Genomic DNA, 27874 nt, shown 5'->3' on the forward strand with positions numbered 1-27874 from the left:
ATCTGATGATTAATAGTAAGAACTATTTGGTCCGTTTAAAGATAACAAGAACCTACCCGTGTCATCAAAACCAGCCCACGTGCCTGTGCAACAGACTAATGGTGTCACGTTCCCCACGGGGGAAGAATCCCATATGAAAAGGTCGAGGATGTTCGTCGTCTCACTTAGGGGTATAAATCAAGGATTCTGGCATGACTTAGGATGGTCGAAGCATCACCATTTTTAGCGGTCAAGGTATCTTTTAGGGTGCACTCGAAGAAATAATAACAATGAAAAAACCGCTCTTATTTCTCGAGTCCGGTCTACTAGCGCAGGCTCCTTCTCTGAACAGCAGCTGGTAATCGAGTCTATTCCGTTTTAAGTGGTGTCTTTTAGGAGTCAAATAAAGCTTGAACCACGCCCAGATGGTTCTCTTTTAGGGGTTTAATTCAAATTTTCCCACGAGCATCCCCGAGCTTTAAATATGGGAGTCCCGCCCGGGTCACGTCACCAGTTTAATGTATATAACGTACATTTTCTTTGTTTATGTTTTGATGTGAACGTAGTACGCTCTCAGTCAGTTCGCGAGACTAGTGAAAATAAAATATACCGATAAAATAAAACACATATAAAACAACTTCTGCATTCCTACGCACGAGATCAGACTTTCAACCTCATTCTTTAACACTGGCAAAATGGTTACGACCAACAATCTTCCAAAATTTGCATTATTAACCTCGTTGAAAAAAAAAATCAAGCAACAGCCTTTCCCTTTTCCCTTACAAAGTTGTTGCTTATAGGTGTTGCTGCTTAAAGAGGAATGGAAAATACATGTGCAACGACGTTTCGTTATTAAAATGTTCAAAATGACCACCTTATGGCTATAGCTATCAGAGTGTGTTCTTTCTTTTCATTTTCTTTTCGCTGATAGTGGCAGAACATGTTTGTACAGCAACAACAACATCTTTATTTCTCAATATCAATACAGTGGAACCTCGATTTAACGAAGGGCCAAGGGACTGGAAAAAGTTTTTCGCCATAACGAGGTTTCGTTGTATCGAGATTCTTTACCACATATTTTACTATTACTAGGGCGAAGAATGTCGCTCGTTACACCGAGGTCTTCGTAAAATAGAGGTTCTGGTTAAATGGAGGTTCTACAATATAAACATTATAACATTGTTAGTTTATTTAATATGTGTGGTATGTTTTAGATGAGGCAGCCTGAGTATCAGGCTTACCTTACTTGCGGGGTAGGAAGAGGAAGCACCCGGCAAAGAAAAGGGCTTTCTATGCATTTCCCCCTAACCCTACCCTCTTGCTAAGAAAGGCCTGATACTCAGGTTATAGATGAGGTAACTGTTATTGTCTTGTTTAAATGAGACTGAAGACTTAATGAACCGTTCGGTTTTCGAGTTAGCCAGCAGGACAGGTGAGATGTAGAAAGAATTTGCAGTTTACAGTTTGGTTTCAAGGAGCTACGTCACGGTATGCGCATATTGAAAAGTTTAGCCTCAATTTTTCAAATTCGTCGTTTGTAATCCGTGTCAATCTTCTATATCCTTAGCCATCCTTGTTCCTTTATGGTTTATCATTATCTCTCTGATGTTTTTCTGTCTTATTAAACTGTTATTTTCAGGTTTCCTACCATTTAAAGGTAATTTTGTATGTAATTTAACTATAAAACATTGCGATAAGACAAAAGTTAAAACCATCACAGTTAAAAACTCTAAAAACTCTAAAAAAAACTCTAAAAAGCGACGAGTCAAAATGAATAAGAAAACGTTATTTGAATATAAATGTACAAAAGAAATCCTTAGAGACTGAAATAAAACACTATTAAATGCGAGAAATATTTGCACGCAGTGTCACGTAAACAGTTTAGCACGAACGGAGTCCTTCTAGGTATTTAGCCCAGGTTTTAGCTCCTTAATAAACAACATCTCGAATATTAAGCAGTCAAACTTCGTTCTACATTTCCTCAAAATCGAGAATTGTTTGTCCTTCAAATCAGACTTCGATAGGCCATGGTCTTTGTAACGTTTGTCCACATGGCTGTAACAGTGAAGGAGCAGGCCCGTGTTTGTGGACTTTCTGTGTACTGATGTTTCAAGTCTGTTTCCACATTTAGTAATGTTCATTACAAAGGCTGTTTACTTTCCACAATGATAAACCGCGCTTATCGCCTGTCATCGACTCCTACCGCGTTTTCCGAGGAATGCGACAAGCTTCGAACTACCTTTTTAAACCTGGATTATCCTGTTAATTTGATCAATTCTTCGATTAACAAATTTCTACGCAATATCGACAATATTACTGCGCTTGATGATGTACGTGATGGCACCTCTAATATCGTGGTACCACTACCATTTAAAGATCAACAATCAGCCAACTCAGTAAAAAGAGAAATGCAAAATCTGAGCGCAAAAATTGGATTACAAATAAAGCCTGTCTTTCATTCAAAAAAGATCAGTCAAGTCCTTGCCTCGAAAGAGAAGAAGCCGCCGATTGTCAACAATCAGTGGTCTGCAAATTTCAATGTGATCTGTGCGACACAGATTATGTCGGGTACACAACCCGACACTTGCACCAACGCATTGGCGAGCATAAACATTCTGCAATTGGAAGACGCTTGGAAGACCATGGCCTATCGAAGTCTGATTTGAAGGACAAGCAATTCTCGATTTTGAGGAAATGTAGAACGAAGTTTGACTGCTTAATATTCGAGATGTTGTTTATTAAGGAGCTAAAACCTGGGCTAAATACCTAGAAGGACTCCGTTCGTGCTAAACTGTTTACGTGACACTGCGTGCAAATATTTCTCGCATTTAATAGTGTTTTATTTCAGTCTCTAAGGATTTCTTTTGTACATTTATATTCAAATAACGTTTTCTTATTCATTTTGACTTGAAAATGACGTTGAGTCAACGTCAAAACGTCGTCGCTTTTTAGGGTTTTTTACAGTTTTTAGAGTTTTTAACCGTGATGGTTTTAACTTTTGTCTTATTGCAATGTTTTATAGTTACATTATTGACAAAGCCTATTCTTTTACGAATTTTGTATGTGGCCAAAATAACTCAAAATACTGTGACTGAGTTCCTTCAAGGGAAAACAAAAAATCAAAAGTTAGCTAATTCGGGTATTGGTCTGACAGTAAATAATATTTCATTGTTTTTGTACGCGCTGAGGTGTGCTGACAGGGATGAAATGTATCTTTCACTTACTGCCTAAGGCTGAATGAAAACAAAGCTTCAATCCCGGAGGCTGATTAACATTTTGTTTCTCCCAACAACGCTTAACAGCATCAACACATCTGTCCAGTAGATCGGTGAGGAGAACAAAGAAATTGGTCAAGTATGGATTTGTTTGTTTTATTTATATATATATATATATATATATATATATTTATTTATTTATTTATTTATTTTCATTTATTTATTTTTTTTGGCCATTTTGAAATATATTTATAAAATATGAATACATAAGGCAAGGAAGCCCAGGGAAGCTAATAAGCCTTATGCAAAGGACAGTCTTAAAGATACCTAAGAGAATAATTAGGTCTTGATAGACATGCCAGCCGACATCATGAGCAGGAGTGAGTGAGTGAGTGAGTGAGTGTGAGACGTAAAACTAAATTCTCACAACTGCTGTCCCGTAAGAGGAAGTTTACGTAATTAAGACTTAAACTGCTTGATACGATTCAGATATTACAATATTTCAGTTTAAACTCAGTGTAAGCTAGATTTGAGGAACAGTGGTTTTAGAAAACACTGACTGATTTTGACACCAAGGATCGAATATGACCCAGCCTGTGGAGGGTAAGCAACAGATTTCCATTCTGAAATACTGGCACAAAATCAGATTTATGATTGTCTTTGTAGTACAAAAAGAGCTGAAATTTGCCTTTCACTTTATAGCTACAAGATACAAGACTCAACCGCTTGAAGACACACTTGCTAACTTCTTAATTCGATACCGACCTCCTTATACAGTCCAAGTGTTGGAGGGAGTTGACAGTCCAACAGGAGCGTGTTCGCTCTCATTGAATGAAATAATCACAGTTCACACAGTTGTGCGGTTAAAGCGAATCAAAGTGAAGAATTCGAAAGGCGGGTATTTTTTCTTGCCTGTAGACAACTCGGCCAGAGTCGAGATAGTTCCCAAAACACGCACGCGGCGGAGTAAAGGTGGGCTACGTTCGCACGCTCGACGCCCAATCATGATCACGTTTCTGCGCACCCTTACAGAAATCCCTGAGCTGAATCTAGAAGATGGAGATATTCTGGAACCAATCGTGGCTGAAACTCCGCGGGGAAAGAAAGCAGGACCTGAAACTTTAACATGTAAGATTCTTCGTAAGCCCGATAGGGAAATACGATTGCCACTTGATTATGTTATGCCTTTCGAGTCGTTTGAAGAGTTCGACCCAAGGCGCTACTCTTTGAGGTACGTCGCTGATAACATTGCTTTTCCCGTTGCTGTGCGGTTTATCGGAGACGTAAAGTTCAGCCCAGAGGCTAGGATAGCCTTAAAAGGAGAGTTTCGCTTTGAAGAAATAGTGGAAGAGTCCATTGTGATCGCAACCACGGAACTACGCGACCAGTTTACCATACTGAAGCTCCCAGTTGATCTTCAAGTCACCGTATTTCCGATCAGAAAGCTCCGTTGCAATGCAGAGTACATAAGGAAATATTGGGAACGTCTACAGCCGGAAATTGACAAGCTTGAAACGCAGATTACAAGTGTGAAAGACGACTTGCTACCCACGAGCTATTTTCAAGAGAACGCACTTTCAGCTGGGCTAGAGGAAAGTGGGGATACTGGTTATCACAAAGCAGTGGATGTCTCCATTGTTAATGAATACGTGTCTCCACTAGAAGGAGATGGACATGTTTACGAAGCTATAAGCCCCTCTTTTTCAGATAGGCAAGACCAGTGCTTGCAAGTGCTAGAAGAAACTGAAGATTATTACGAGACAATGGAACTCCCCACTACAAGGAAGGTCTGTGAATACATGCCAGTTCCAGGAGAAGGTGAGGATGACTACGTGGCCGTGGAAACCTCCATCGCGCGGAAGCTCGACGAATACCACATGTCACTTCTGGACAGGTGTGAGCATGTTTACGAAGCAATGAAACCCTCGCACGCGCACAAGTTCAGCGAGGGCCTGCCGTACTCAAGGGCTAGGAGCTGTGAACGTACCAACAGTAAAATTACTCAAGGCTACGGAGAAAAATCACTTAATTCATCTGTTGCTTCCTTCCCACAAGACAGCGCTTCCATGGAGAGCAGGGAAACTGCAAGATCAAGCAGAAAGGATTAAAACTGAATTGGCTGGGTTACACATTTAGTATGTTACTCCAGATGGCTAAACAGACCTTTCTTTTCTCACTACATAATATATCATTATAATCAAATAGTGACGAGTAAAATTAGGATATAAGTTCCGGGTGCGTTTTGTCAAAGTTCGTATAATTTCCCGAGCCTTTACGCGAGGGAAATTATAATAATTTTGACCAAAAGCTAGCGAAACTATTTCCTAATTTTACGAGTATGCCATTCGGTTACCTTTCATCGTCGGTGACAAATTACGCTTACAATTGTGGGCTTTTGGTTTGTTTATTTTATCGATAAATTTCGCGTCATACGTTCCATTTGTAATTTCACATGTGAAATTATAAATTAGCGCTGAAATTTCGCGCCAAAATTAAGGAGTAATTTGTCACCCATGATACAAATGAAACGTTAAAGAGAAGAACAGCTTACATGTAGGTTAAAAATGAAGCAACAAGTGCAAATGACTTTTAAAACAAACTTATATTGCAGTTTTGGATTCATATCTTGTGTTTTTTTACAAAATGTCGTCTCTGATTACTTCGCATCGCTGGGAATATCAGCTGATATCCTGAATCCATTGGTGGATTGTTTTCATCGATTGGCAGGTTAAATATTTGGTAAAATAAAACGTTCAGATGATTTACGTTGGCCCAATATGGCAAACTATGCAAGTCTACAATTTTTTGACAATTTCTCCGAAGAGAATGTTAATGGGGCCGGAAAGATCCAGCTAAGAGTATCACTTGACCTTATAAACTGATCCAGCTCAGAGCTTTATAGATTAGAAGTTTGGAATTTAATCATCCGTATTACATCGTATTATAACAGTTTTCCCGGAATTACTCCTTTTCTTCAAAATGATCTGATATTTAGAGATGATATGCATTTTATTCAAGCCTTTAATTCTCCCTGATATAATGATGACCGAGACATCGCTTAATGATATTAAATGTAAATAAGTCAATCTGTATTCACAGTTGTTTTTTTTTTACCTATAATTTCGGACAAGTCACATTGAACGAGGTATTCAGTGAAATTAAAAACTCCTAGACAGCGCGAATTACAGATAGGAATTCCAAAAAATTCTCATGACCGATTTATTTCAACGTTCTCAGTCATTTGATTGTCGCAAAGCCATAGACAAAACGATACACTGGGGAAAATATACCCCGGGCTACTGATAACAATGAAAAAGAGGGACCAAACATCTCAAAAGTCATCTACTGCGTGAGAGCAGCTGAAATCTGTTATTTTTGTTATAATCTCTTTTTATCTATGACAAGTCCTTGCCAATTCTTGACATTTTTATAGACCTAAGTTTAGAACTGAGTGCATTAATTCATTCGCATCTACAATTAATAAGTGACATAAGGCACAAGTCGCCTCAATTTCTTGTCAGACAACAGGCCCCTTTACAAGATTGCATAAATAAGGTCCAGTATCGGTTTTTGCTCTCATTAAGTAATATTGCGCTCTGTCTCAGTTGAAAGTGGACCGCTTAGCACAAAAGGTAATCGCAGTTAGACTCCGCACGAGTTACCAATAAAACTAATGTTTACAGAATAAAGTGGAACAGATGTTTGGTGATGTTTTTACTCGGCTTGTATGCGAGACGAAGGGAGGGAACGTGAGGTCAATTCTTTATCGAGAGTACAAGTATCGAATTAAATATTTCAAGACTTTGGAGATCGAATACAGAACAGACAAAACACACAACTTTGTGACCTCTTCAATGGCCCCCAGGCCATAAATAACTTACTGAATTGTTTTCATGACAGAGTGACTTTTCTAGAATAATTGTATTCTGACATTAAAAGCCACTCAAATGCAGAAACAGTTAAGAAGTATCTTGTCGGCCGAAGACGCTGAGCTGGTTTGGAGTGCCTTCGCGTCAACGACGGTGAGTAGAGAATTTTCCGCCAGATAAAGTTTTTTTTAATATACAACTTTTCAAGAGAAAATAACTGGTTGCTTTTATTGCTCACAAAACACCTGCAAGTGAAGCTACGAAAGCAACTTTTATTAAGGGCGCTCTGCATAATTTTGGACACACAGCGGTCAGAGAAGTCAATCACCAATAACTGTGACGCTTTCCATTTCCTTCTTTAACGTTCGAAGCTCTTCACGTTCGGAAAATAAGAGAATCGATTCAAGGTGTTTTATCAGTTGAAACTGTTGAGGATTTTTAGGAAACTCTGCGCGCACATGCCGCATACAAACACGTATGATCTATTCACAAGAATGAAATCTCCCGCTGAAAAAAACGTTTCTTCTATTGTTTGCTGGAGTAAACTACTCTTCCTTCACACCTCCGCTGCAAAAATCCATATGACTGTAACTTTACAGGTAATGTCAGTGAAGCATCCGCACAAATTTGAAGAGGCAGAATTTAATTAAGAAAAAGATTTATTTCCTCAAAAAGTATGTATAAAGTAGCAAATTAAGTACCGTGGATTGACGTAGGTCACCGTCGCGTGTATGTTAATTTTCGCTTTTTTTGAAATCCATGGCGTGACATTTCTGCTGCTCTTGGTTACGTCGTTGGCACTCTTTGACAGCGTCTGCAAATGAATTTTCTTTTTACTGGTCTCAAGACATATCTTGTATAGGATTTGTTTGGAGAATTGACCTATTTTATAAGACGATTTCCCGTTTGTGATCACTCGCTTTTTCTGTTTTCTCACGATTAACATGCATCACTTAATATCGAAACGTTGAGGAGGAAATTATTGCTGGCCACTTAGTCAGAGGCTCCAAATGTTTACTAAGCGGCCCCGTGTTGCGAACCTCATTAATATCGAAACTAACCGCAGAATTAATGAAATCTAAAGTGGCCGGCTACCAAAGAGTTTCTGCTGCTGTATTTCTGGTCAAAACAGTGTCAAAATTGACTAAGTACCCTAACTTACACCCAGTGCATACCCAAAATATGATGAATTTCTGAAGACTGAGTAAACTGATATTGTTTTAATCGATTTTTCGAAAACACAAGGCAGTGTTTGACAACATCTGCCAGTCTTTTTTCATTTTACTTTTCAATGATGGGGGGAGGGGTGGATGATTTGGTATTTAATTTTTTTTCTTCTCAGAACGCGTGTATCATCTCTGGCTTGATATTTTTTCTCCATGTAATGTCTTTTGTTTCTGCTCACTGGTCGTGTGCACGTGTTCTTTTTGGTACAAATATACTTGAAGGATATATATATATTTTTTAGTCACCTAACCACCGCCCCCCTCCCCCCCCCCCCACCCCTCAAAAATCAAATGGTCCACTCCTTAGTTTAGATCTCTGACTTCCTATATCTATATTGTTTTACTCGTGGTAACATCACCGCCTCAGTGCACCACAATAGAAACTTTAAAAGGGTTATTGGCAGGACGTCTCGTCAGTTAATGGTTTAAGCTCTATTTTTAATTCTTTACACTTGCCGCTTTAAAGGAAGGAGCCGCTTTTAAACACGAAATGTATTTTTTCGATATCTCTTTGAAAATTTCATGCAATCTACAAATGCCTTCACAGGGTTAGAGTAGGGAGGACTCATGAAAATTTAAGAATTTTTGGAGTAATTTTTAAGACGTTTAATTATGAACAACGAGAAATGGAGAGGGACTATTGGATTTGATACAAACAGGGCAAAATGAAGTTTAAATGAAGAATTAAAACTAGACATTTGTAATCTTACTAATTGATAGACCTTTGAACTTCCGTCCTTGACTATCACTCAATTTCATAAATACGCATTTCATAAAACAATATAACTCCCACTTAATAATGAGAATTTGTTCAGTATTGAATTAGCTAGCATTTTGGGTAATCTTGTTCAAACTGTGAGAACGGGGTTAAAATTTCGTAGTCGTGAAACGGGAATCCGGTCGGAAGTTTATTACTATTCGTTTTCAGAGAACCCGTTTCTGTTCGACCTGATCCTGTCTCAACTGGAAGATTAATGTGATACATGGAGTTTGAGGTTGAGACTCAAAGAGCACAATCTCCCCACCTCCCCCTCCCTTCCCATTTTCTCCAGGAGTGTTGTAAGAAATCAGTCGTTGTTCTCATCCACGGGACTGGGACCCAGTCAGGTGCATGGTAACCATGGTAACCTTGACAGTGATGCCAGTCGGTCGGGGATATAATTGGACAAACAAAATACACAGACACAGCGCTGTTCCACGTTAATGGATTTCTCCGTTCACTTCGTAAATATAAGCAGATGTCGTGAACAGATTCAATTAATTGGGACTACAATGCAACTATTTCTTGCCGGATGCCATTAGTAACGCGTTTTAACCAGTCATGCCAAACATTAGAGACATTTCCTGTTTACAAAACACTGACGTCAATGTTTCTTAGTCATTTAAATTTGCGCGCCCACCAAACATGAGCAGCGATTGAAAATAAACGAAATTGAAAACACAAATTAAAATATAAGGGTAACTTCTATGTTCTCTTTGTTTTGTTGAGGGCCTCAGCTCTGTTAGGATTACAGAGCACAGGATATTTTAATCGGTTTAGACTTAAATTGTGAAGTCTAACTTATCCGCTTTGACAGATATCCCCTACAAACCCACTGTGGAATACATCTGTAATGAATGTGACCTCTGACTGTCCCGTTTACGCATGATGTCGCATGTACATCGAAATCATCATAAATGCTAGGTCGTTGTTTTCCTTCTTTTTCTTTTCCATGTTGGGTTATTTCCTCACCAGATCTTTCAATAGAGCATCTTTCAGCGATGTCACTCGTGAAATCATCGTGTAAAAGCAAAAAACGGCAACACGACAGCCATTTTTGGCCTTGAGTTGGAAAAATTTGCTTTCCCCTGTCGAGTGTGAATGGGGTTTAACTAAAAGTTTACAATCGGTGACGAGAATTTTTTTGCTGATAGCTGAGTTCTGACACCTACAAAGTTTACTGAGGAATGGGCTGAAATTGTAACTGATGGCTGAAAGGACGCGGAAAATTTTCCTGATCGCCCCCTTCCCAGACCTTTCCCCCTCCCAAGTACTGAGTTTTGATGTACAAGGCCAGCCATATCAGTTCGGCTCGAGCCTTTGAAGTTTTAGATAGCGAAGGCTTGGCTTAGAAAGTAGACATCAAAGAAATTCTTTTGCGCATCAATGCATCACTTGACTATTTTCCGTATTCTCAACACCAGCCCGTTGGCAATGCATTAGATGATATTAAGAGAAAATGGATACTAATTAAGCAAGGGTTAATTTCTCTGACCGTTTCGATCCGTGTTGAGTTCTCAGCTGTCGTGGTGTTTTCACATCTTTATTCAATTAAAATTAATTCAGAACTGAATGCCTTGCGTGATTGCGTGCAGTTCTGCTCAATTTTCTTCTCTTTGGCCTCTTTGCGGTGCCCGTAGACTCGGTTCCACCCCTCGCGCATCCTTCCGAAACCAACGTCCTTTTCTAGAAACGTCCGATTTCTCAATAGCGGTGATCAGATAAATACTCCCGCGATTTTTTCCCCCGGTGTTCCTGTACGTAGAAAGATATATATTTAGCCCACGCTATCCAGGTGGGTACACTTGACGTGACCAATATCACTCGTGGCTGCTTTTATCGCATCGTTATTTTCACTGTCACAATGTTGTTTCAATTGCACGTCAAGAGAAACTATAAAAATAGCTTTTCTTCCGATTACAGCACAGACATAAACTAGCATGGCTACTTAGTAAGCAAATCTTGCAGTTTCGATCACGGGCTGGGATTTTTTTTCTTTTTTAACAAGTTAGCTGATTCGCGGCCTTGTTGATTTGGTGAAACTGACCTGATCCGAAGTAAATTCTGTTTTAATCGCTTGATTTTAACTTAAGCTATTTTCAAACTTCAGGGATTACACATTTGACTTTTATTTTGAGAAGAAACCCACGCTTGTCGTTCGAACTGTCTGTGGAAAAAAAAATTACAGGAATGCGAACAATTTGGGTAGCTGACTTCCGGACGTAGCGCAAAGATATCTAATCTAAATATAATATTACAAACTGGGATATTTCGCTCACGTTCATGTCTGCTTTAAAACATCTTATTTGGATCAAAAGGAGAGATACGTTGATTAAAGGCTTTGGATATTGCTCTCCATGAATCATGTTGATGACGTAAACTTAACATCTTTTATTGACGTGAGGGGCTTCAATAACAAAAGGTAGATAAAAGACCACAAATGTTTACTTGCGCCATAAACTGAAAAGAAATATAGCAGTGACTTTAGAGGAAATTGTAGGAAGCCGGCGCGATTTGTGACTTGGCGTTTTGAGGCATAAGCTCTATAATGATCAGGAATTTCAGAGGATCTACGTAAAAAGGTCACGCGCGCGCTGTAATCCGGACAGCTGTTTAACCCCTCCTTCTTTGCCAGTGAACATTGAAGTCTTTCATATCAAGTGTACGTACCAACAGTAACAAAGCCGAAGGGTTCTGTGTTCAACGAAGCATCACATCGCTAAAGGATTCAGCTGCAACTAAAGAAATTTAACAAGCAAGGAAATAAGGTATTAAGGTAATATGTCTTGATTAGAAAACGGACCATTGAGGCTTTTTAAATCGATCGCAAATGCATTCTGCTCAATTCGCGAGCGAGCAATGCCCTTTGGAATTTTGATGAAGTAAGCGGAGTGCTTTCGTTTCAATTCAAGCTTTGCATAATTTTTTCCTTTACTCTACCTTTCTTTGGTCTTAAAGTTCTTATGTTACTGAATTTTTCGGATGTAGCTTCCGAACGTTTACAATTCTGCATTAGAGCTTGTCCAACAAGATTTGAATAGCCCTGTTTTCTTTAATATATCACTCATTGGGTATCCCATCCAGTTTAAAGGAGGTGTAGCCTAATATAGAAGCAGACAGGTTTTTAACGTCACGCAGGTTTGGTTGAGTTTTCATAACACTGTCAATATTGTCACTTCTTGACTTTGTGTGCAAGATGCTATTTTTAATTCCTGGTTTGATCCTCGTCACTTTCAGAATCGCTAAAACATAGTTGTTGTATTTAGGTGGCATGCAGATTTCGGTTTCTTCCCATTTCGATTGCCTGTCTGTCTGTCAGTGTCTGTCTGTCTGCCCCTCGACGTGTCCTCAGGCTGAAAAAGCACAATATTTTGCTTTTTTGTTGTTGTTGTTGTGATATTTTTAACTCGTATATTCATCATATTTCTAAAGCTGGAAATCTTCTACTCTGATAAGATCCCAGGTTTTCTGATACAAAGAAACAAGTATCTATTTTTATCGCGAAATCTAGTTTCGGCATGGCCAAATGCAATATCCCATTGTCTGTAAATCGGTGTACCTTTCTCGGACATTCAGAAATGTCTTTTCGTCAGGGACGCATTAGCTCTGTCGGTGAAGCTTGTTTACTTTGTCTCTATGTTAGCTAAGCGGCGATCAGACGGTCTGATCAACTTCTTACAACACACTGCCGAAGTCAGCCACCTTACGTCAAATTAAACCGAGGCTACACTCCGATGGAAGTCGCCAGCTGTTATCTAATACTCATGCTCTCTTCAGGCTTTGAACGAAATTTATTCAAGCAAATCCGGTAGTTTATTTTTATCATTGCGTACGTTATCACTGCGCAGGGAAATGGTTATGTCAACTTTAGCTCGTACAATTATCTTTATAGGTCTTCGCTGTAATTTGTTACTTCAAGTTGATACAAGTTTAAAAAGTCGAGTTATTTATCGTTCAGTGTGTGTTTTACCTGAATTATCGATCGGTTTCTTTTTGATGATAATTTGAGTTTACATTTCAATGTTTTAAGAGCTTGAGTAACGTAAAAATAAACTATGAATGTTTAAAACCACATAGCGGCCCAGATTTGAGAGCATGTCCAGTATATGCGCATATATGGACATTAAGATTTGGTAAATCAGTTAATATTTATTTATGTCCTTCACAATGTTTACTTAAAAAGAGGAGGATTCTCAAAAGATGGAGTCTTTTACAACAAACGAAGGCTTTCAAAGTAAACATGTTTTTCCTCTCAAGAATTTTGAGGTTAGCCTATTTTCAGATTTTTTTTTTTGTTGGCACTTGCGCTGATAACTATCTCGGCTTAAATTAATAGAATGATATCAATATTGTCCATGAAGCCATTTGATTGAATATCTCAATATTATATAACTGGTGCAATATTGGCAGACAGGAAAACCTTTCCGCTGTGGTTACTTGTCACTTCAAGTAGACCACCACGAGGTTTCCTCGTCTCTATGGATATTTTTGTTCAGTTAAATTCATCAACTCTCTGAAAGAACGGACCACTTGAAATTATCAAACTTTCTCAGGATTTATGACTTATTGCTACTCCTAACGTATATAGAGTTGAAAATGTAACCCTGTGATCTTTACCATGTTTACAGGCTTTCAGGTGTCTGTTCGTAGGGTAGATCAGTTCTTGTACAGGCCTAATTTTCAACTTGAACACTTTTAGTTTTGTGCTCAACTGATTTTAAGGCGTTATCTCCAGATGTTTCTTTGGATCGATATCTTTCTTTTCACGAAGGAATATCGGAAAAACAACCTTCGAGGTGGTCTCTGTGTTAATCAGATGACAAAAAAAATTATTAAGCATATATCAGCTGGACTGTTGTTGCCGACCCCAAAGATAAACCAACTTCGGTCAAAACATGGAATTTTCAGAGTTCTTTGGCGGAAAGTTAAGTGAGTTCAAAATTTCCAATCTCTTTTCATTTGCCGAAAATGTTTCTAGTTCATTAGCTTTCAAGTTATTTACCGGCCAATTATAACCATCCCGGTGTAGAAGATAAAGTTCCACTTTCTTTTTCTCTTTTTCTCGAGAACGAAACTGGGAGCAGACCGCTCGCTTTTCACGCGTGTTTCGGGACTCAAGTTTGCTCAAGTTGAGAAGACTTAGATATAAAAACCCAAGGATCAGTCGACGTGCAATATTGAAGTAAGCATGAGGCCAGGAGATTTTAAAAAGAAATGCTTGTCAATGGCATAAAGAACGGAATGTGCTACTCAGTGTCAGTTGAAGTTTTTTGGGCCAATCACGGAAGCCTTTTTGATGTCGTCTTTTTGTCGACCCGGTTAGCAGATATACGCTTCGAGTTCCAGGCAGGCCGTGAAAGAGGAAGTGATGTTTCCTGTTTCCAACTTGTCGACCTTTCGATCCTAGCAGAGTAGTTTGTCTGGGTCGAGAAACACACAGCCGTGTATTTTTGTCCGTCACAGTGCGTATTTTGTCAAATCAGTCTGGCGAAGATCGAATTTCGCCAGGCCTTAAAATAGATGAAATGGTGCAATGTTGGGATAGAAAAGCTCTCATTGCAGGTGAACCTAAAGTCAAGTACACAGTATGTCAATGTCTTGTTTACGTGTTCGCTTACACGATTGCGCCAACGAAAGTTTCATTTTGTGAGCAAATCACTGACTATCCGGCATTTTCTAATCACACTCTTCTTCTTTGCTTAAGGTATTCCCAAAGACTTGGGGAGGTAACACTTACGAGAAGGTGTTTGAAGGATCAAGTTTGGTTGACAGGGTAGTAGAAAAATCGCCAGAAAGATATTCCACTCGAGAACAGGCGACAGAGCTTCTCCAGGGCGTCCTCAAAGAAGGATTTATCAAAAGCATTGGCAGATCTCGACTGTTTGAGGACGGTTCACAATTGTTTTATTGGACAGAAAACTCGCAATCACCCAACAACATGGCGACCACCGTCAATTCAAGAACACAGGTGACATCTTTATTACGTTGTAATCATATTATAATAAGCAGGCTCTGATTGACCATGACACCACCCCCTCCCCTATCCGTGCACCGCACCCCTCCCATGCCCATAAAACGCCAGCCTGTCAGGATAATCCAGATTAGTGTCAAAGTGTTATTAGTGTCATTTTATTCATTGCTGACTACTGGCAAGTCTCAAACCGGGTGACTTATCGCAAATTTTAACTTTAGAAGCTGACCTGTTAAAAATGCACCTCAAATGGGGGATTGAAATTTTAACAACTTTTTAATCTTTTTAATCTGCTTTTAAGTAAACGGAACCCGCATTGTGTGTCTTGCGAACTCTATGGTTGTATGCAGAAGTGATCGCGTTGATGACAAACCAGAAGGTTACAACGTTTTTTAAAACGTTTTTTTTCTTTAATAATCGTTAGAAACAAGCAAATTGTTATTCGGTCATGTGACACTTCCGCATGACCATTCAGTTTCAACCTAGCGTGACACCATTTGGAGTGACTGTTGTTTCTTTGATTGGATAAGAGTACCGTGATTCGCAAAAAACGGTACATAATTTTCTGGCTATTTTTGTGATGTTCCTCGTAGGCGCTTACATATCTTTACAACGTCAGTTTCTGAGCAAGAATAAGTTGATTTCTCACCCACGCTCTAACCCGTTTATTTCTGCTTAATGATAGACATTTTGTCAGGTCTCAAACCTCCTTGAAAACCTTCAAAGACTGAAATGGTGTCCAAGGAAAAACATAAAACATTATGTAGGGAGTGCACGCTTAGAATTCCTGTTTACTGTAATTTGTTCTTACAGCGCTTCAACAAAACGCAAAAAGAAGAAGCTAAACCGGCTTGGGTAACTCCTAACTTGAAGAAAACAGCCAGACCAGGAGGGGTACCCAGGAGGGAAATTAACACTCTTTCACGCGCTACTCCAAATAAGGTCTCCGAAGATGCAGACACCGACAAGAAGACAAATGCGACTAAATCTCTCTCCAGAGGATTAGCAGCCCTTCTTGAACGGGATCAATCATTTAGTACTCAAAATATGCAGGATAGCAATTGCGAAGATAAGAAGGAAGAGAAAACAGAAACAGATGGGCATTCCAACATGATTAGCACTGACAGAAAAAGCGGTAATGATCAAGCGAAAACAGAAAATTCCAAAACCGATTCTAAACCATCATCATCCACTCAGCGGTCATTCCACAAGACTCCGCAGGTTAAACTGGTTCAAACCGGTTCTGTGACTGATGATTCCAAACAGTCGTCAACGCCACAGCGGTCTGTGCACAAGGCCCCACAGATTCAACAGGCTCAATCTGGTTTAGTTACTGACATAGCTAAACCGATCGCCCATCAAAACGGAGAAGTGGTTCCCTTGAAAAAAGCCGTACAAGAAGGAAAAGTCACCCAGTTGAAGCCCGCCACGCAGTCCTACGTGGCTAAAGCTCCGGTAATTGTTCAGGGAAGAAAGATTGGTCCCGAGGGCGTTCCCGAGAAGACCAATGAGGAGGAAAATACTGGTAAAAAGGCTGATATAATTACGCCATCTATAAAAGCTTCGCCATTTATTAATCACAAAGAAGTGGAAGAGAGGGCTCCTACTAAGGTGCTAAAAAGTTCACCGATCAAAATAGTCAGTGGTGTCGATGATGGGAAGAAAAGTGAAGTGGTTACAGCAAGAGATTCTTCTACTAAGGCAGCAAAAGTTAATCAACATACGACAGTAGAATCGGACAAAGAAACCGCGGAATTCCTTAAAAAAGAAATCGAACGAATCAAGGCCGAGCATGTAGCAGAGATAACTAAATACCAAGAAACGATAAAGGAGATGAAACATCAAATTGAACAAGCAAAAGAAATGACAAACTCTGAAGGAACAGCAGGGAGTGAAACATCTTCAGATCTCTCTAGATCAAGTTCCGTGTCCAGTTTGTCACCTCCACCACCACCACCGCCTCCTCCTCCTCCAGCTCCAACAGGGCCCCCTGCTCCCCCTGCTCCACCACCTCCACCACCCCCTGGGGCAATGAGTCCTCCTCCACCACCTCCCCCTCTTCCTAGTGGCGGACCGCCACCTCCGCCACCTCCAATGGGTCCTGGCGCACGTCGCCTGGCAGGAGGAGCCAAGCCGACGAAAGCTGCCATCAAACCAGATGTGGAAATGAAACCACTGTTTTGGACAAGAATATTAATATCAGGTTGGTTTTTTAAATAGTTTGTTTTTATATCGTCTTGCCTGAGAATTAAACAACTAGATTACCTGCGACATGCTCTATTGTAGATTTCTCGGAAAAAAACCCTTACTACATGGGAAGCACGAGGGGATTCTTATATGAGACGAGCACATCAGAGAAATTAGACTTGATCACAGTTTGCAGTCTTCTTTGGACTCAAGTATGAAGACATGACAATTCTAAAAGCTTAGCTTGGTATTGGAATCCTGTTTTTGTGTTTGTTTCAGATGAACAAGATGGTGGTGACCTAAACAACAACAAACCCAAGAACATCATTTGGAAACACGTGACGGAGATGGATTTTAACAGAAAAGAGTTCCAAAAGTATGGCGTTTATTTGTTTTTTCTGTTGCGAGTTAGATGCAGTGTGTGTGAATGCGTCAGAATGCATCAGAGAAAAGGTTCATAACTTTCCAGATGCCAGAATAAGAGAGGACTTGAACAGAACAATTGTCTATTTTCTGTACAGGTTGTTTGGACGCAAAGGCAAAAAGAAGTCTAAGTGTGATAGGAGGAGCACTCTTAAAGATGATAGCCACTTCTCACATTCAAAAGGTCCACATGTAAGTGTTCATCGTCAAAACTTTGTCTTGGTCTTAACATCTGTACCTTGTCTAATTTCTTGACTAAGGGAGGTGCGCTGGCCTAATGGTTAACGCGGTAGACTCCGCTTTGACGATCCGGCTTGAGTAATTGCCTTGTGTTCGTGAGCAACGCAACACTGTTACAATGCTTCTCTCTACTCAGGTGCATAAATGGATATCGGCAAACTAAATACAGGGGGGAAACTCTCCAATGAACTAGCATTCTACCCAGGGTGGAGTAACAATACCCCTGCTCGTTTGATGCTTCACGGCAAACTGGAATAGGCCGTAGCGGGATGGGCGGACACGCCGCCCGATGCAAACTTAACCTTGTTATCAATCACTTACCTACCTTGTAGTATTCTGATTCTTGGTGTATCTTGCTCGTTTCTAGGCCGCCAAGCTGCTTGATAATGGCCGATCTCAGACTATTGGTATTATCATGAGCAGCCTGAGCTGTCAACTGGAGGACATCAGAGACGCCGTCTACAAAATGGATACCTCTGTCATTGACATGGACGGGTAAGGCAACATACATAACGTGTCACATTCCCACAAGGATATCACCCTCATTCCATGTTTCAATACGGTACTAGCGGTGATGCACGCTCGTGATAAAAAAAGGTACAAAACTCTGACCTTTTCTAGTACCAATCTGGCCATTCCATTTCAAATTTCCACAACGCCGCTATGCATTCAAGTAGCAGTTAACCGCAAATCTCTCGTCTGTAATTTAAAATTTGATTCTTGGTCAGCAAGCGTTAATCACTCATCAATTGAAGATTTTGGAATTGGTACCTTTTAAGGATGATCATGAAATTTAGCATTCTTCCCACCAGGTTCAGCAACACCGTAACTGCTGTTCATGGCTTTTCAATCCACACTTATGTATACATTTTCATTCTTGGTAGCCACAGACATCTTGTTTCTAAGGGACCCGTAACGCACAAATGCCCTTAATTAGTGAATACATGTTTAGCTAAGTCTTCAAGTTTTGACTTTAGACACCAAAATCAACTTGGTAAAGCCGCAGCTTCCTGTTTTAAGCACAGACTTGATTTTCAGCGTCAGAAATTTCCAATGTCCCACCCATTTGTCACATGAAACTATGTTCGGTATTAAATTATTCATTTTCACACCAAAGTACTTTTGTGCTTTTGAATTTTTTACAAGGGCATCTTATACGTTTCACCTGCAGATTGAAAGCTTTGTACGACATTCGCCCAAAAGCAGATGAAATCGAAATGATTACAAAATATCAACAAGATAATCCAAACGGTAAGTCTTGGTAAACTATGTTAATTTCTCTTTCGTAATTGTGCGCAAAGCAGGCAGAAATTTCTTCTCGCATTTCGATTAGGTTTTACTTATGATCTACCGGAGGATAGAGGTTAGTTTCTTTATTACATAAAACAAATAGATGCCATGTTGCCGTGCGTCTGTTCCGTAAAAGATCACAAAAGACGTTAAACTGTGGTAAGAACGTCAGTGACACTCGCGGCTATCGTTTCGTGTGCCACCTTTTTTGTTCTTACCACATTTTCACGTTATCCGTGATCTATGATCTGAACAAACGCACGGCAACATGGTATCTATTTGTTAAGTGGAAAATAGTTTTCAAATAGAAGATCCAACTAATAAACTTGTATGACTGATTTATACTTATTCGCTTTTGCGTCTCGGAGCTTAACTCATCTTCTTTGTGTTCTCTGCTTGGTTTTTTGTTTTCAGTTCCCCTAGACAAACCAGAGGAATTCTTACTTCAAATACATAAGATGGATCACTTTGCAGAACGACTGGAGTGCTGGCTAACCAGAAATAAATTCAAGGAAACCTTAACGGCCATTGGTAAGGCCATGCCTATGTATAAGAATACAGTGTAACTTAAAAGGGCGAAGGGATAGGGCTGGAACAGTCGTTGCACCTTGGTTTGATCTTTACCCCTGGGGTACGAACGTGTGTTTGTTTACTTTAGCGTCAAACGTCAGTGCGCAGTTGTGGTCTTGGAACTACGTGTATTCTGTATCTTCTTGTGAGTGCAGCCGAATGCAAGGAGACGATGGGAGAGGGAATCGGCTAATTGATCAATTGATTAATGACTAATTGATTACTTATTTATTACTAATTAATTACTTTTTTCTTTTCTTCTCTTTAGACAGAAGATTATCTGCCATATGCGAGGCTAGCAGTTTGCTTCGCACAAAGTAAGTACCCCGGTCACTAACAAAACAGACTGATGGCCAGATGATTTGGTTAACAATTTGTATCAGTAACACTACTAACGATCTGGATGGCCATAAGACTTCTAGTAGGCCAATGCAAACAACATATTTTTTTCATTTAGAGTTTTTTTTATTATTTCAGCGACGACTTGTCATTTGTTTTGTCCATAATCCTGACTCTTGGAAACTTCATGAATGGAGGCACGAACAGAGGACAAGCAGACGGGTTCCAGTTGAGCGTTCTTAATAAAATTAGAGATGTCAAAACACAGGTGGGTAAAGACTGCGAGAATAGATGTACGATTAATGTCACATAAATGCGCCTTGATTTACTTAAACCGACCACATTTTCCACCGCGGGGGGGAAGGGAGACTCCTATAAAGGACCGGTGTGCCTCTTAGGGTGTTCACTGTTCAGCCTCAAAAGGTCCACAGCAGAAAAAAAAAATTCAAGCCACACCCAAAAAACAGGATCTCGGTAACTCTTCGGGGTTCTTTTCAAAATTTCTGAAGAACATCTTCGTCCTTTTTATATCGGAGTTCCGCCCCCGGGATTTTTCCCTTGTCGCTACTTTTTTAACCAAAGTAGTCACTTCGATATCAAGTGAAAAGACGTTCCCCATTCGTCCATTTCAATTGGGAAGCCGACAAAATTCAGTTACCTTATTTTATTGTTAATTTTGCTTCAGGACAATGAGTCGAATCTTATGAAATACCTCGTGCAAGTCTATTGTGACAAGAGACATGGAGGCGCGAGAGGAGACTTTAACCTACCAGACCCCTACTCCATCCTCGCTGCTGCTCAGGTAAATTAATTTAATTTTGATTTATGCACATAATTAAGTTCCTTATTCGTCAACAGGATCTAACGGTTTTTTCCCTTTAAAAGCGTTTTATTCAGTTTTGAGCCAGTTACACCTGGCATCAACACGACTAGCTGCTGAATAACAAGGATATTCACTAGACGAAATCCTGCTCTCACATTTCTATGAAGTCAGACTCCATCACGTATTTTTGTTGTAAATACCACAGTATATTTAATGTTAGTTATATCCAGGGAAATTGGAGCTAGTGTACAATTTAGAAGAAATATGCTTTCATCGAGCGAAGTATGGTCAAACTGGGCTCTTTGTAGACTATTGTGAATAGACGATAACAATTCAATCTTACCATCATGTGCGCAGATTGTGGTCTCTCCCTGCTTATAGTAGACCTCTTGCTATGCCACCCAATATCTCAAACCACTACGTAGGGTAAAAATAAATGAAATTTTTATTTATCTACGAGACACTAAAAATGTTTATGTGCATCAAGATCGAATGAGAAGTTGGAGAGTTGGTTTTTTGTGTAGGGCAAAAAAACGGAAAACCCGGAGAAAAACCTTCGGGCTAGGACGAAATCCAAACTCAACCCACTACTAACGCCTGGTCCAGGATTCGAACCCAGGCTACATTGGCAGGAGGAGAGCGCCCCCGTCACTGCACCACCTCTGCTCCCAGTAATGTACTTAAGGGAGTAGAATTGCAACCATTAGTTCCTAGGGGACTTCCTACAAGAGTGATAAGCTAAAATAATTTCTCTCTTTCACAGGTTTCATTCAAGGATATCAAAGCAGGTAATTTTGTTTTTTCTTTGTGATGGTATGTTTAAACCTTTACGATTACTCCATCATTTCTTCTTCCAAAAGTTTGATGTTTTTGTTCCTCATTGGGTTCGAAATCTCATCTTCTTTGCTCTTTTTATTTCAGAACTCGCTGAAGCTAAGATATCGTTAGCAACCTGTAAGGCCAAGGTGAGTTGGTTTTCAGCAGTTCGTTTACAGTTAGCAACCTAAAACCTTTTTGTTCATTTTTCTCAGCTTTTTTGTGTCCAAATCCCAATTTCATTCCCATTTTTTTGTTTGGTGATTCTCAGTCCCTGTGACACAAATCCCATTTTCCCAGTGAAAAAAAAAAAAAAAAAAACAGGCGACTCCCACTTTCCGTTTTACCCCTTCAGGGCCTTGGTAACATCACTGAAATTTAAAAATAGTTAACTAGGAGACTTCTTTCTGTTGCAGTCCGAAATGGTACTTGTAGGAGATAATCCAGAACACCGAGAGCCGTTTGAAAGTTTTGTGAAAGAATATTTGCAAACAGGTGAGCACATCATTTTTGCCTTTCAGCAGCAGTTTTGATATTTCTGAACAAAGCAGACCCCGCTACCCTTATGACGTTTATCAACAACTGAGCTGGTTTCTGGCTAAATTGTTCATCCTTTTGGAAAATCACCTTACACTTTCACCATTTTTATCCATTCCAGGGGAAAAGGAGCTTTCTCGCTTACAAAAAAAGGTTCAAGCAACGACGGAAGATTTCAAGGAAGTGGTGGATTATTTCCAGTATACTGGCGAAGGAGAGGAGGTGAGTATGTTTTTCTCGTACTCAGATCTCACTGCTTGCCCGTTGGAGATCTGGGTCCGGAATAAACTCTGTTTTTCTCGTACAATTCACGCTTTGCTGTTGTCGGTGTAACTTTCTTTACAAATTTCTCTTTTAGGTTACCCCGCCATTATTTTTCGGCATTTGGGGAAATTTCCTAGAGGTTTTCAAGAACTTTTGGAAGGTATGAAGCTTCGTATTCTAATGCATTTTGTCTTTGTACATGTTTGCGCCGAGTATTTTATTATTGTTATTTTTTTTATTTTTTTTTTTTATTGTCCCTCACACTGGTTACATAGTAATACAGCTACTTACACCTCTTTGCGCCAGATTTAATTCTAACGGATTTAATTATATGATGCACATTTATTTCGTTACATTTTTATTATTTAAACTTTTCCTGCTTTGGTTGACGTACTTTCACTAACATTTTGTTAATAGTTTTCAATCTAAGTACCCTTTCAAAATTATCCCAATGCACTAATGTTTCTAATTTCTCTCAGCATTTCTCTCCAGCTTTACGTGATACGGTCGCGAATAGGCCCTTTGCACGATCCGGTCACATGGTACGGATTTAATTATGCTGGGACACAAGTTACACGGTGGGATTTCCAAAACAAAGGAACTCGTATCAGTCCAGCCCGACTTTCCTTTGTTTTGAAAGTCCCACTGTGTAACTTGCGTCCCAGCATAATTAATTCCGTACCATGTGACCGGATCGTGCAAAGGGCCTATTAGTCCCTTATTTGTCACACTGTTCTTGTGCATTCATTGGTCATGTGTTCACCTCTCGTTCCTATACAGTCGCGTGCTCATTCAACATGGCGTTTAACACTTATCAACTCATTTAATCGCACTTTGTATCATTGCTTTACCCAATCAGAGCGCTAATGCTTTCACTAACAATGAACTAACATTGCTCTTATCTCTAGCCTGATACGGGAGAGACTTTGGATGCTAACGAGAAACTATTGTTGATAACTAAGGTAGCTCAAATAAACACAAACATATACTGGTAAATAATTAGGTAACAAAACTTAATTAATCAAATAAGAGTATTTGCGGTTAACAAACATTTTGACCAATAATTTTTGACATTAATTTCTCGATCAAATTAAATTATAATTTCTGTTGAAGTGTTTAATTGTTTTAAAAAGAATTGCATTACACCTTGTTTTAATTTGTAACAATAGTAGAGCAGGTTTGTCCTAAATGTCAAAAAGTAGATCTAAACGCAATTGCTTTGGGTTTGCATAACCACGCTAAGTGACTGGCTTTAAAAAAAACGCGCCGCTTTTTCATCCAATCAGAAGTAAAACCAAAACCAATCATGACTCGCTCGTACACGTTTTCCCGCGCTTTGCGCCAGCTGCATGTATTTACATTGAACTTTGATTGGTTTGCTGGATTGTCTGTGTTTTTTTTTCGATTGGCCAGAGTGATTCCTTTGGTTTTGGTTTTACGACACTCAATTGAAATAAGCTCCAAGGTGACTTACTATTTCCTTTTTACATGCTGCTGAATTTTTCTATTTTATATAATTTTGATTTTTTTTTAACAGTGGAGGGAATAATAAACACCCGATAAACATATCACTGAACATAACCATTAAAATATTGAATGAAACAAAATGTCGCCACTTTGGAAACGAAGCGAAATCTGAGGCGAGTATCATCTCGTGGTGGCTTCTGGAACCTATTCTAGGGACAAAACAAAAGATGAGAACCTCTATTTTGTCCAGAAACGGTCCCACAAGTCACTGCGAGATAATACTCGCCTCAGACTTCTTCTCATTCCTAAAGTGGCGATCAAGATATAAAAAGACCTTTAATCTCAACTCTATGAAATATTGATTTAAAACAGGAATGGTTGATTATGTAAACCGGTAGTGTTTTAAAAAGGAATTAATTCGTCACTTTTGATTCTGGAAATGAGATTTAAATAAAATTTCGTAACTGGATAGCTTGAGCTTGAGTATGGTAGCCTCGTCAGAGAACGAAACTGATCAAATGCCGTTTCATCGTGAAACCACTGGCGACTTTTTGCTGCTTTATAAGACAATACCTAAAACGTTATGTTATTGTTTATTTTAAGGCCGAACAGGTCAACCTAGCCAAACGGACATTCCGTAATGCTGAGCATCTCAAACAGGTTTGTTGTGGTTATGTTAATCAATATTTATTATCATGATGTAGATAGGGCGAATATATTTTTTTTTTCTCAGAGAAAAAAAATTCCACTCCACCGCACTGCTAAGCATGTTTCATTTCAATTGTCCACACTAGGGCGTCATCCGCATAACCAAACTCTACAGCAAAATAAACAGGACTGCATGACAATACTGTTCAATGTAGCTTTCATTTGTCAGAGGAGTCATTAGCTCAGATTCCATCCCCGAAAATTAAAGAACTCGAGTGGTATAATAAACAGTGCCAAATAAGACTATTTTCTCTGTAGTTTCGATCGAGTTTGAGTTGTCTCGATCAATGGCCTAACCTTTTGTATTCTTATTCTTATTCTTATCCCTTCTGGGTTTTTTTTTTTCTCAGATAAGAGCGACGGCTACCAAATTCAAGAAACGCAGGACCAGCGACGTAGAAGAACCGAGCAGGGGTCGATCAGTAACTCACACGTAGTCACGTGACTCACATGCTGCGGTCGCAAAACGTCAATCATTTATTGTACTTTTAGTATTTATTAGATTATTCTTAGCTTTAATTGGGAGTAGGGAAAAAGAAAATGATGTAGCATCGACGATGAAGCGGTAGTTTATCGTGGACAGATCTTTAAGCCAATTTGGCTTGGATACAAAAATTTGAAGGGGAAAAAGTTCCTTAATATAAATACGAAAAAAAATTAACAACTGAAGAGTTGAATAATTCTTGTACAGATAGAGCTCTTTTATCGTGATTTCACAGCTGAACAGCTGGGAGCTTGTTTTGCTTTCCTGTCTTTTCTCATTTTTACAGTTGGTTAAAACTGGGAAACTCGCGCGATCTTATTGTCTTTTGGCCAATCAGAATCAAAGCCCAGACCAACCCTGGAGCCTGTTTCTCGAAAGCCCCGAAAACTTTTCGGGCCCGTAAAGCCATTTTTAGATAATCTGTAAAAAACAGAAAGGTGTTTACGCCTGAAATTTCTTGTATGAAGGGAACTTCCGGTCATATTAAGAATATGTAAATAAAACAGTTCTGGAATGATAAGGTTTGAGATTTTGCTCCGGCTTTCCGGGTGCGAAAACTTTTCGGGACCTTCGAGAAACGAGCCCCTGATTGAATTTCTCGCGCTTTGCAACGCGCGTTTGCAACCGACTAGGGTTCACCGTTCGCTGCAGCTGGATTTGCCGCCAAAATAACATTAACTTTGTAAATATGCTGGTTTCCTTTCTCATTCAGTGGAACTAAACTTCCACTCACGAAAATAGTCCAAAGGATAAGCTTTACAGTTTTCATGAGCATGTAAATCATTAGCGTGATCATAGTGAAGTATTGTAAATACATGGTAGTTCTATATCTATTTGCATGCGTGGGATAAGATAGATCTGATTTTTAGATTGGTAAGATGGGCTTTTGACAACTCTGCAGTTTATTTGTTGAACAGAACTTGTTTCTACATTATTTCGGCCATCTTTACTTTTTAGCGGTAAACTGGTTCTCTGGGAGCTGGGAACTAGTAATATCGCTACTGGCTTTAAAGATGATTTCCAGTCCGTATTGCGCAGTCTCAGCACCCAATGTTTATAAACATTATATTGGTCTCACTCGATAAAATGTGAATCGATGTTATTCGTTACGAACCACATACCTTATCTTTGAAGCCTGTCAAATTCTTTTTCCAACAGCTTCATTGCTTTTTACAGCTGCGAAGTTGTTTCATCAAGTGATATAAGAAAGAACGTTAACGAAGCATGAAGCTTCGACCGCTTCGCATCCATAATGGCGGTTGTTTTGAAACTTTGAATTTACTTCATGTAAGTAGTTGCTAAATGTTTACATTTTGTGATGTCGTAAACGAAACGATACAAAAAAACGCAAACAAACTCTTGAGAGTGCGCAGTACGGACTAGAAATCATCTGTTAGTCGGTCAAGAAGAAACTTTTAGAATGTTCGTTGTTTTACAATCAACGTTACTCATTTTTGACATATTGATAGACAGTTTATTGTATAGAGTTTGTAATGTTTATCTGCAAACGATTTTGTAGTCTTATTACTATGAGCGATATTGTACAGACTAGTTTCACAATTTGCTTCAGCTAACAAAATAAGAACTATTTTGCATTCAGCGTAAGTGTTGAACCGATAGGTGCTTGTTTTTTGGCTTACTCAAGCGTTTAAAAAAACTCCCCCCTCAGTCCCTGATTCGGAGATATCACATATATTGATCTAAAATGTTACACTAACATTTGATGTGTGGGCAGTCACTTTCATGTAACCCTTTGATGTGTTTCTGTTTAAATTATTATACACTCATTCCAGCTATTTCCAAAGCTGCCCCGACTATAAAGTTTCATCCTGTCACTCGTGCAGCAAGCGTGACAGATAACCCCAATCAGCAATATTCAGCAATCGTGATCGAGTTTTGTTTTAAGAAAATCGCTAAACAAAAATGAAACGATCATGTGACATTCACGTGATCAGTACGTGGTGCTGAACCGCGGCCAATAAAGTAGAATTTAAAAACAAAATATTTGTCTGGTTTTGAAAAAAAGTCCCCGTCAGTTTCTTTATAGCGTGAGAACCATCAGCCCTGCCGGTTGCTGAACTCCATTGTATGATTATTACACCACGTATCTATGGGCAAATGTGTCCTGCCGCTAGTCATCAGGAACAAAGGCTCATGCCCATTGGTTCAATCGCACCAAAGATAACCTACGTGTAGCCGTACCCACCTTCCCGACGAAAAACCTTTTTCCTCGGGGAGTGGCTACAGCTTCACGTAGGCTACACCAAAGACGAAGGGGTTTAATGTTAGGAATATATCAACAATAGCTTAAAACAGTTACACAGAAGTTTGCGATACGTTGTAAATAAAGTTTTTGCCCACTTGTTACTCGACCTTCTGCTGGATTTCTTCTTAACTTAACAAACTCAAGTTTAGTTTGGGGGAAATGCGTGGGCAAAGTATACTCTCGTTTACGTGCAGAAACTAGTGAGCGGTTTATCAAGATAACGGTCTTGTAGTTCTCGAGAGGACGTTGATTTAAAATTATGCTTTCTGTCAATGATTGTTTCATCTGATTTTCTCATTTTTTCTACTGACAGAATGACAGCGGGAAGCAGGAGCCATAATCGGGGACGGAGACCGTAAGTCTCGGGATTCGCGCGCACCTATGATATGGGACAATTTTTCTATTTTTAGAACAAATTGCGCCATCCTGACGTCATATAT

At 39.4% G+C, this 27874-nt stretch overlaps 2 protein-coding genes across 2 annotated transcripts; both read left to right on the forward strand.

Annotated features, from left to right (window-relative positions):
* The first annotated feature begins 3436 nt into the window (after nucleotides 1-3436).
* Nucleotides 3437-6274, forward strand: LOC145466327 (uncharacterized). The gene is made up of 2 exons (XM_081450026.1): nucleotides 3437-3797; nucleotides 3897-6274. Exons 1-2 carry the CDS (start codon nucleotides 3779-3781, stop codon nucleotides 5300-5302), a joined length of 1425 nt encoding a protein of 474 aa, XP_081306152.1. The 5' UTR covers nucleotides 3437-3778; the 3' UTR covers nucleotides 5303-6274.
* Nucleotides 6275-7081: 807 nt separating this feature from the next.
* On the forward strand, nucleotides 7082-27757 carry LOC145466325 (uncharacterized). The gene is made up of 18 exons (XM_081450025.1): nucleotides 7082-7216; nucleotides 14754-15017; nucleotides 15834-17223; nucleotides 17487-17583; nucleotides 17729-17822; nucleotides 18238-18365; nucleotides 19042-19121; nucleotides 19575-19691; nucleotides 19999-20047; nucleotides 20208-20337; nucleotides 20755-20871; nucleotides 21656-21680; nucleotides 21814-21857; nucleotides 22125-22203; nucleotides 22367-22467; nucleotides 22604-22669; nucleotides 24580-24636; nucleotides 25035-27757. Exons 1-18 carry the CDS (start codon nucleotides 7142-7144, stop codon nucleotides 25119-25121), a joined length of 3000 nt encoding a protein of 999 aa, XP_081306151.1. The 5' UTR covers nucleotides 7082-7141; the 3' UTR covers nucleotides 25122-27757.
* Nucleotides 27758-27874: the final 117 nt, after the last annotated feature.

This window comes from Orbicella franksi, chromosome 13 (assembly GCF_964199315.1).
Source record: "Orbicella franksi chromosome 13, jaOrbFran1.1, whole genome shotgun sequence".
Classification (NCBI taxonomy): Eukaryota; Metazoa; Cnidaria; class Anthozoa; order Scleractinia; family Merulinidae; genus Orbicella; species Orbicella franksi.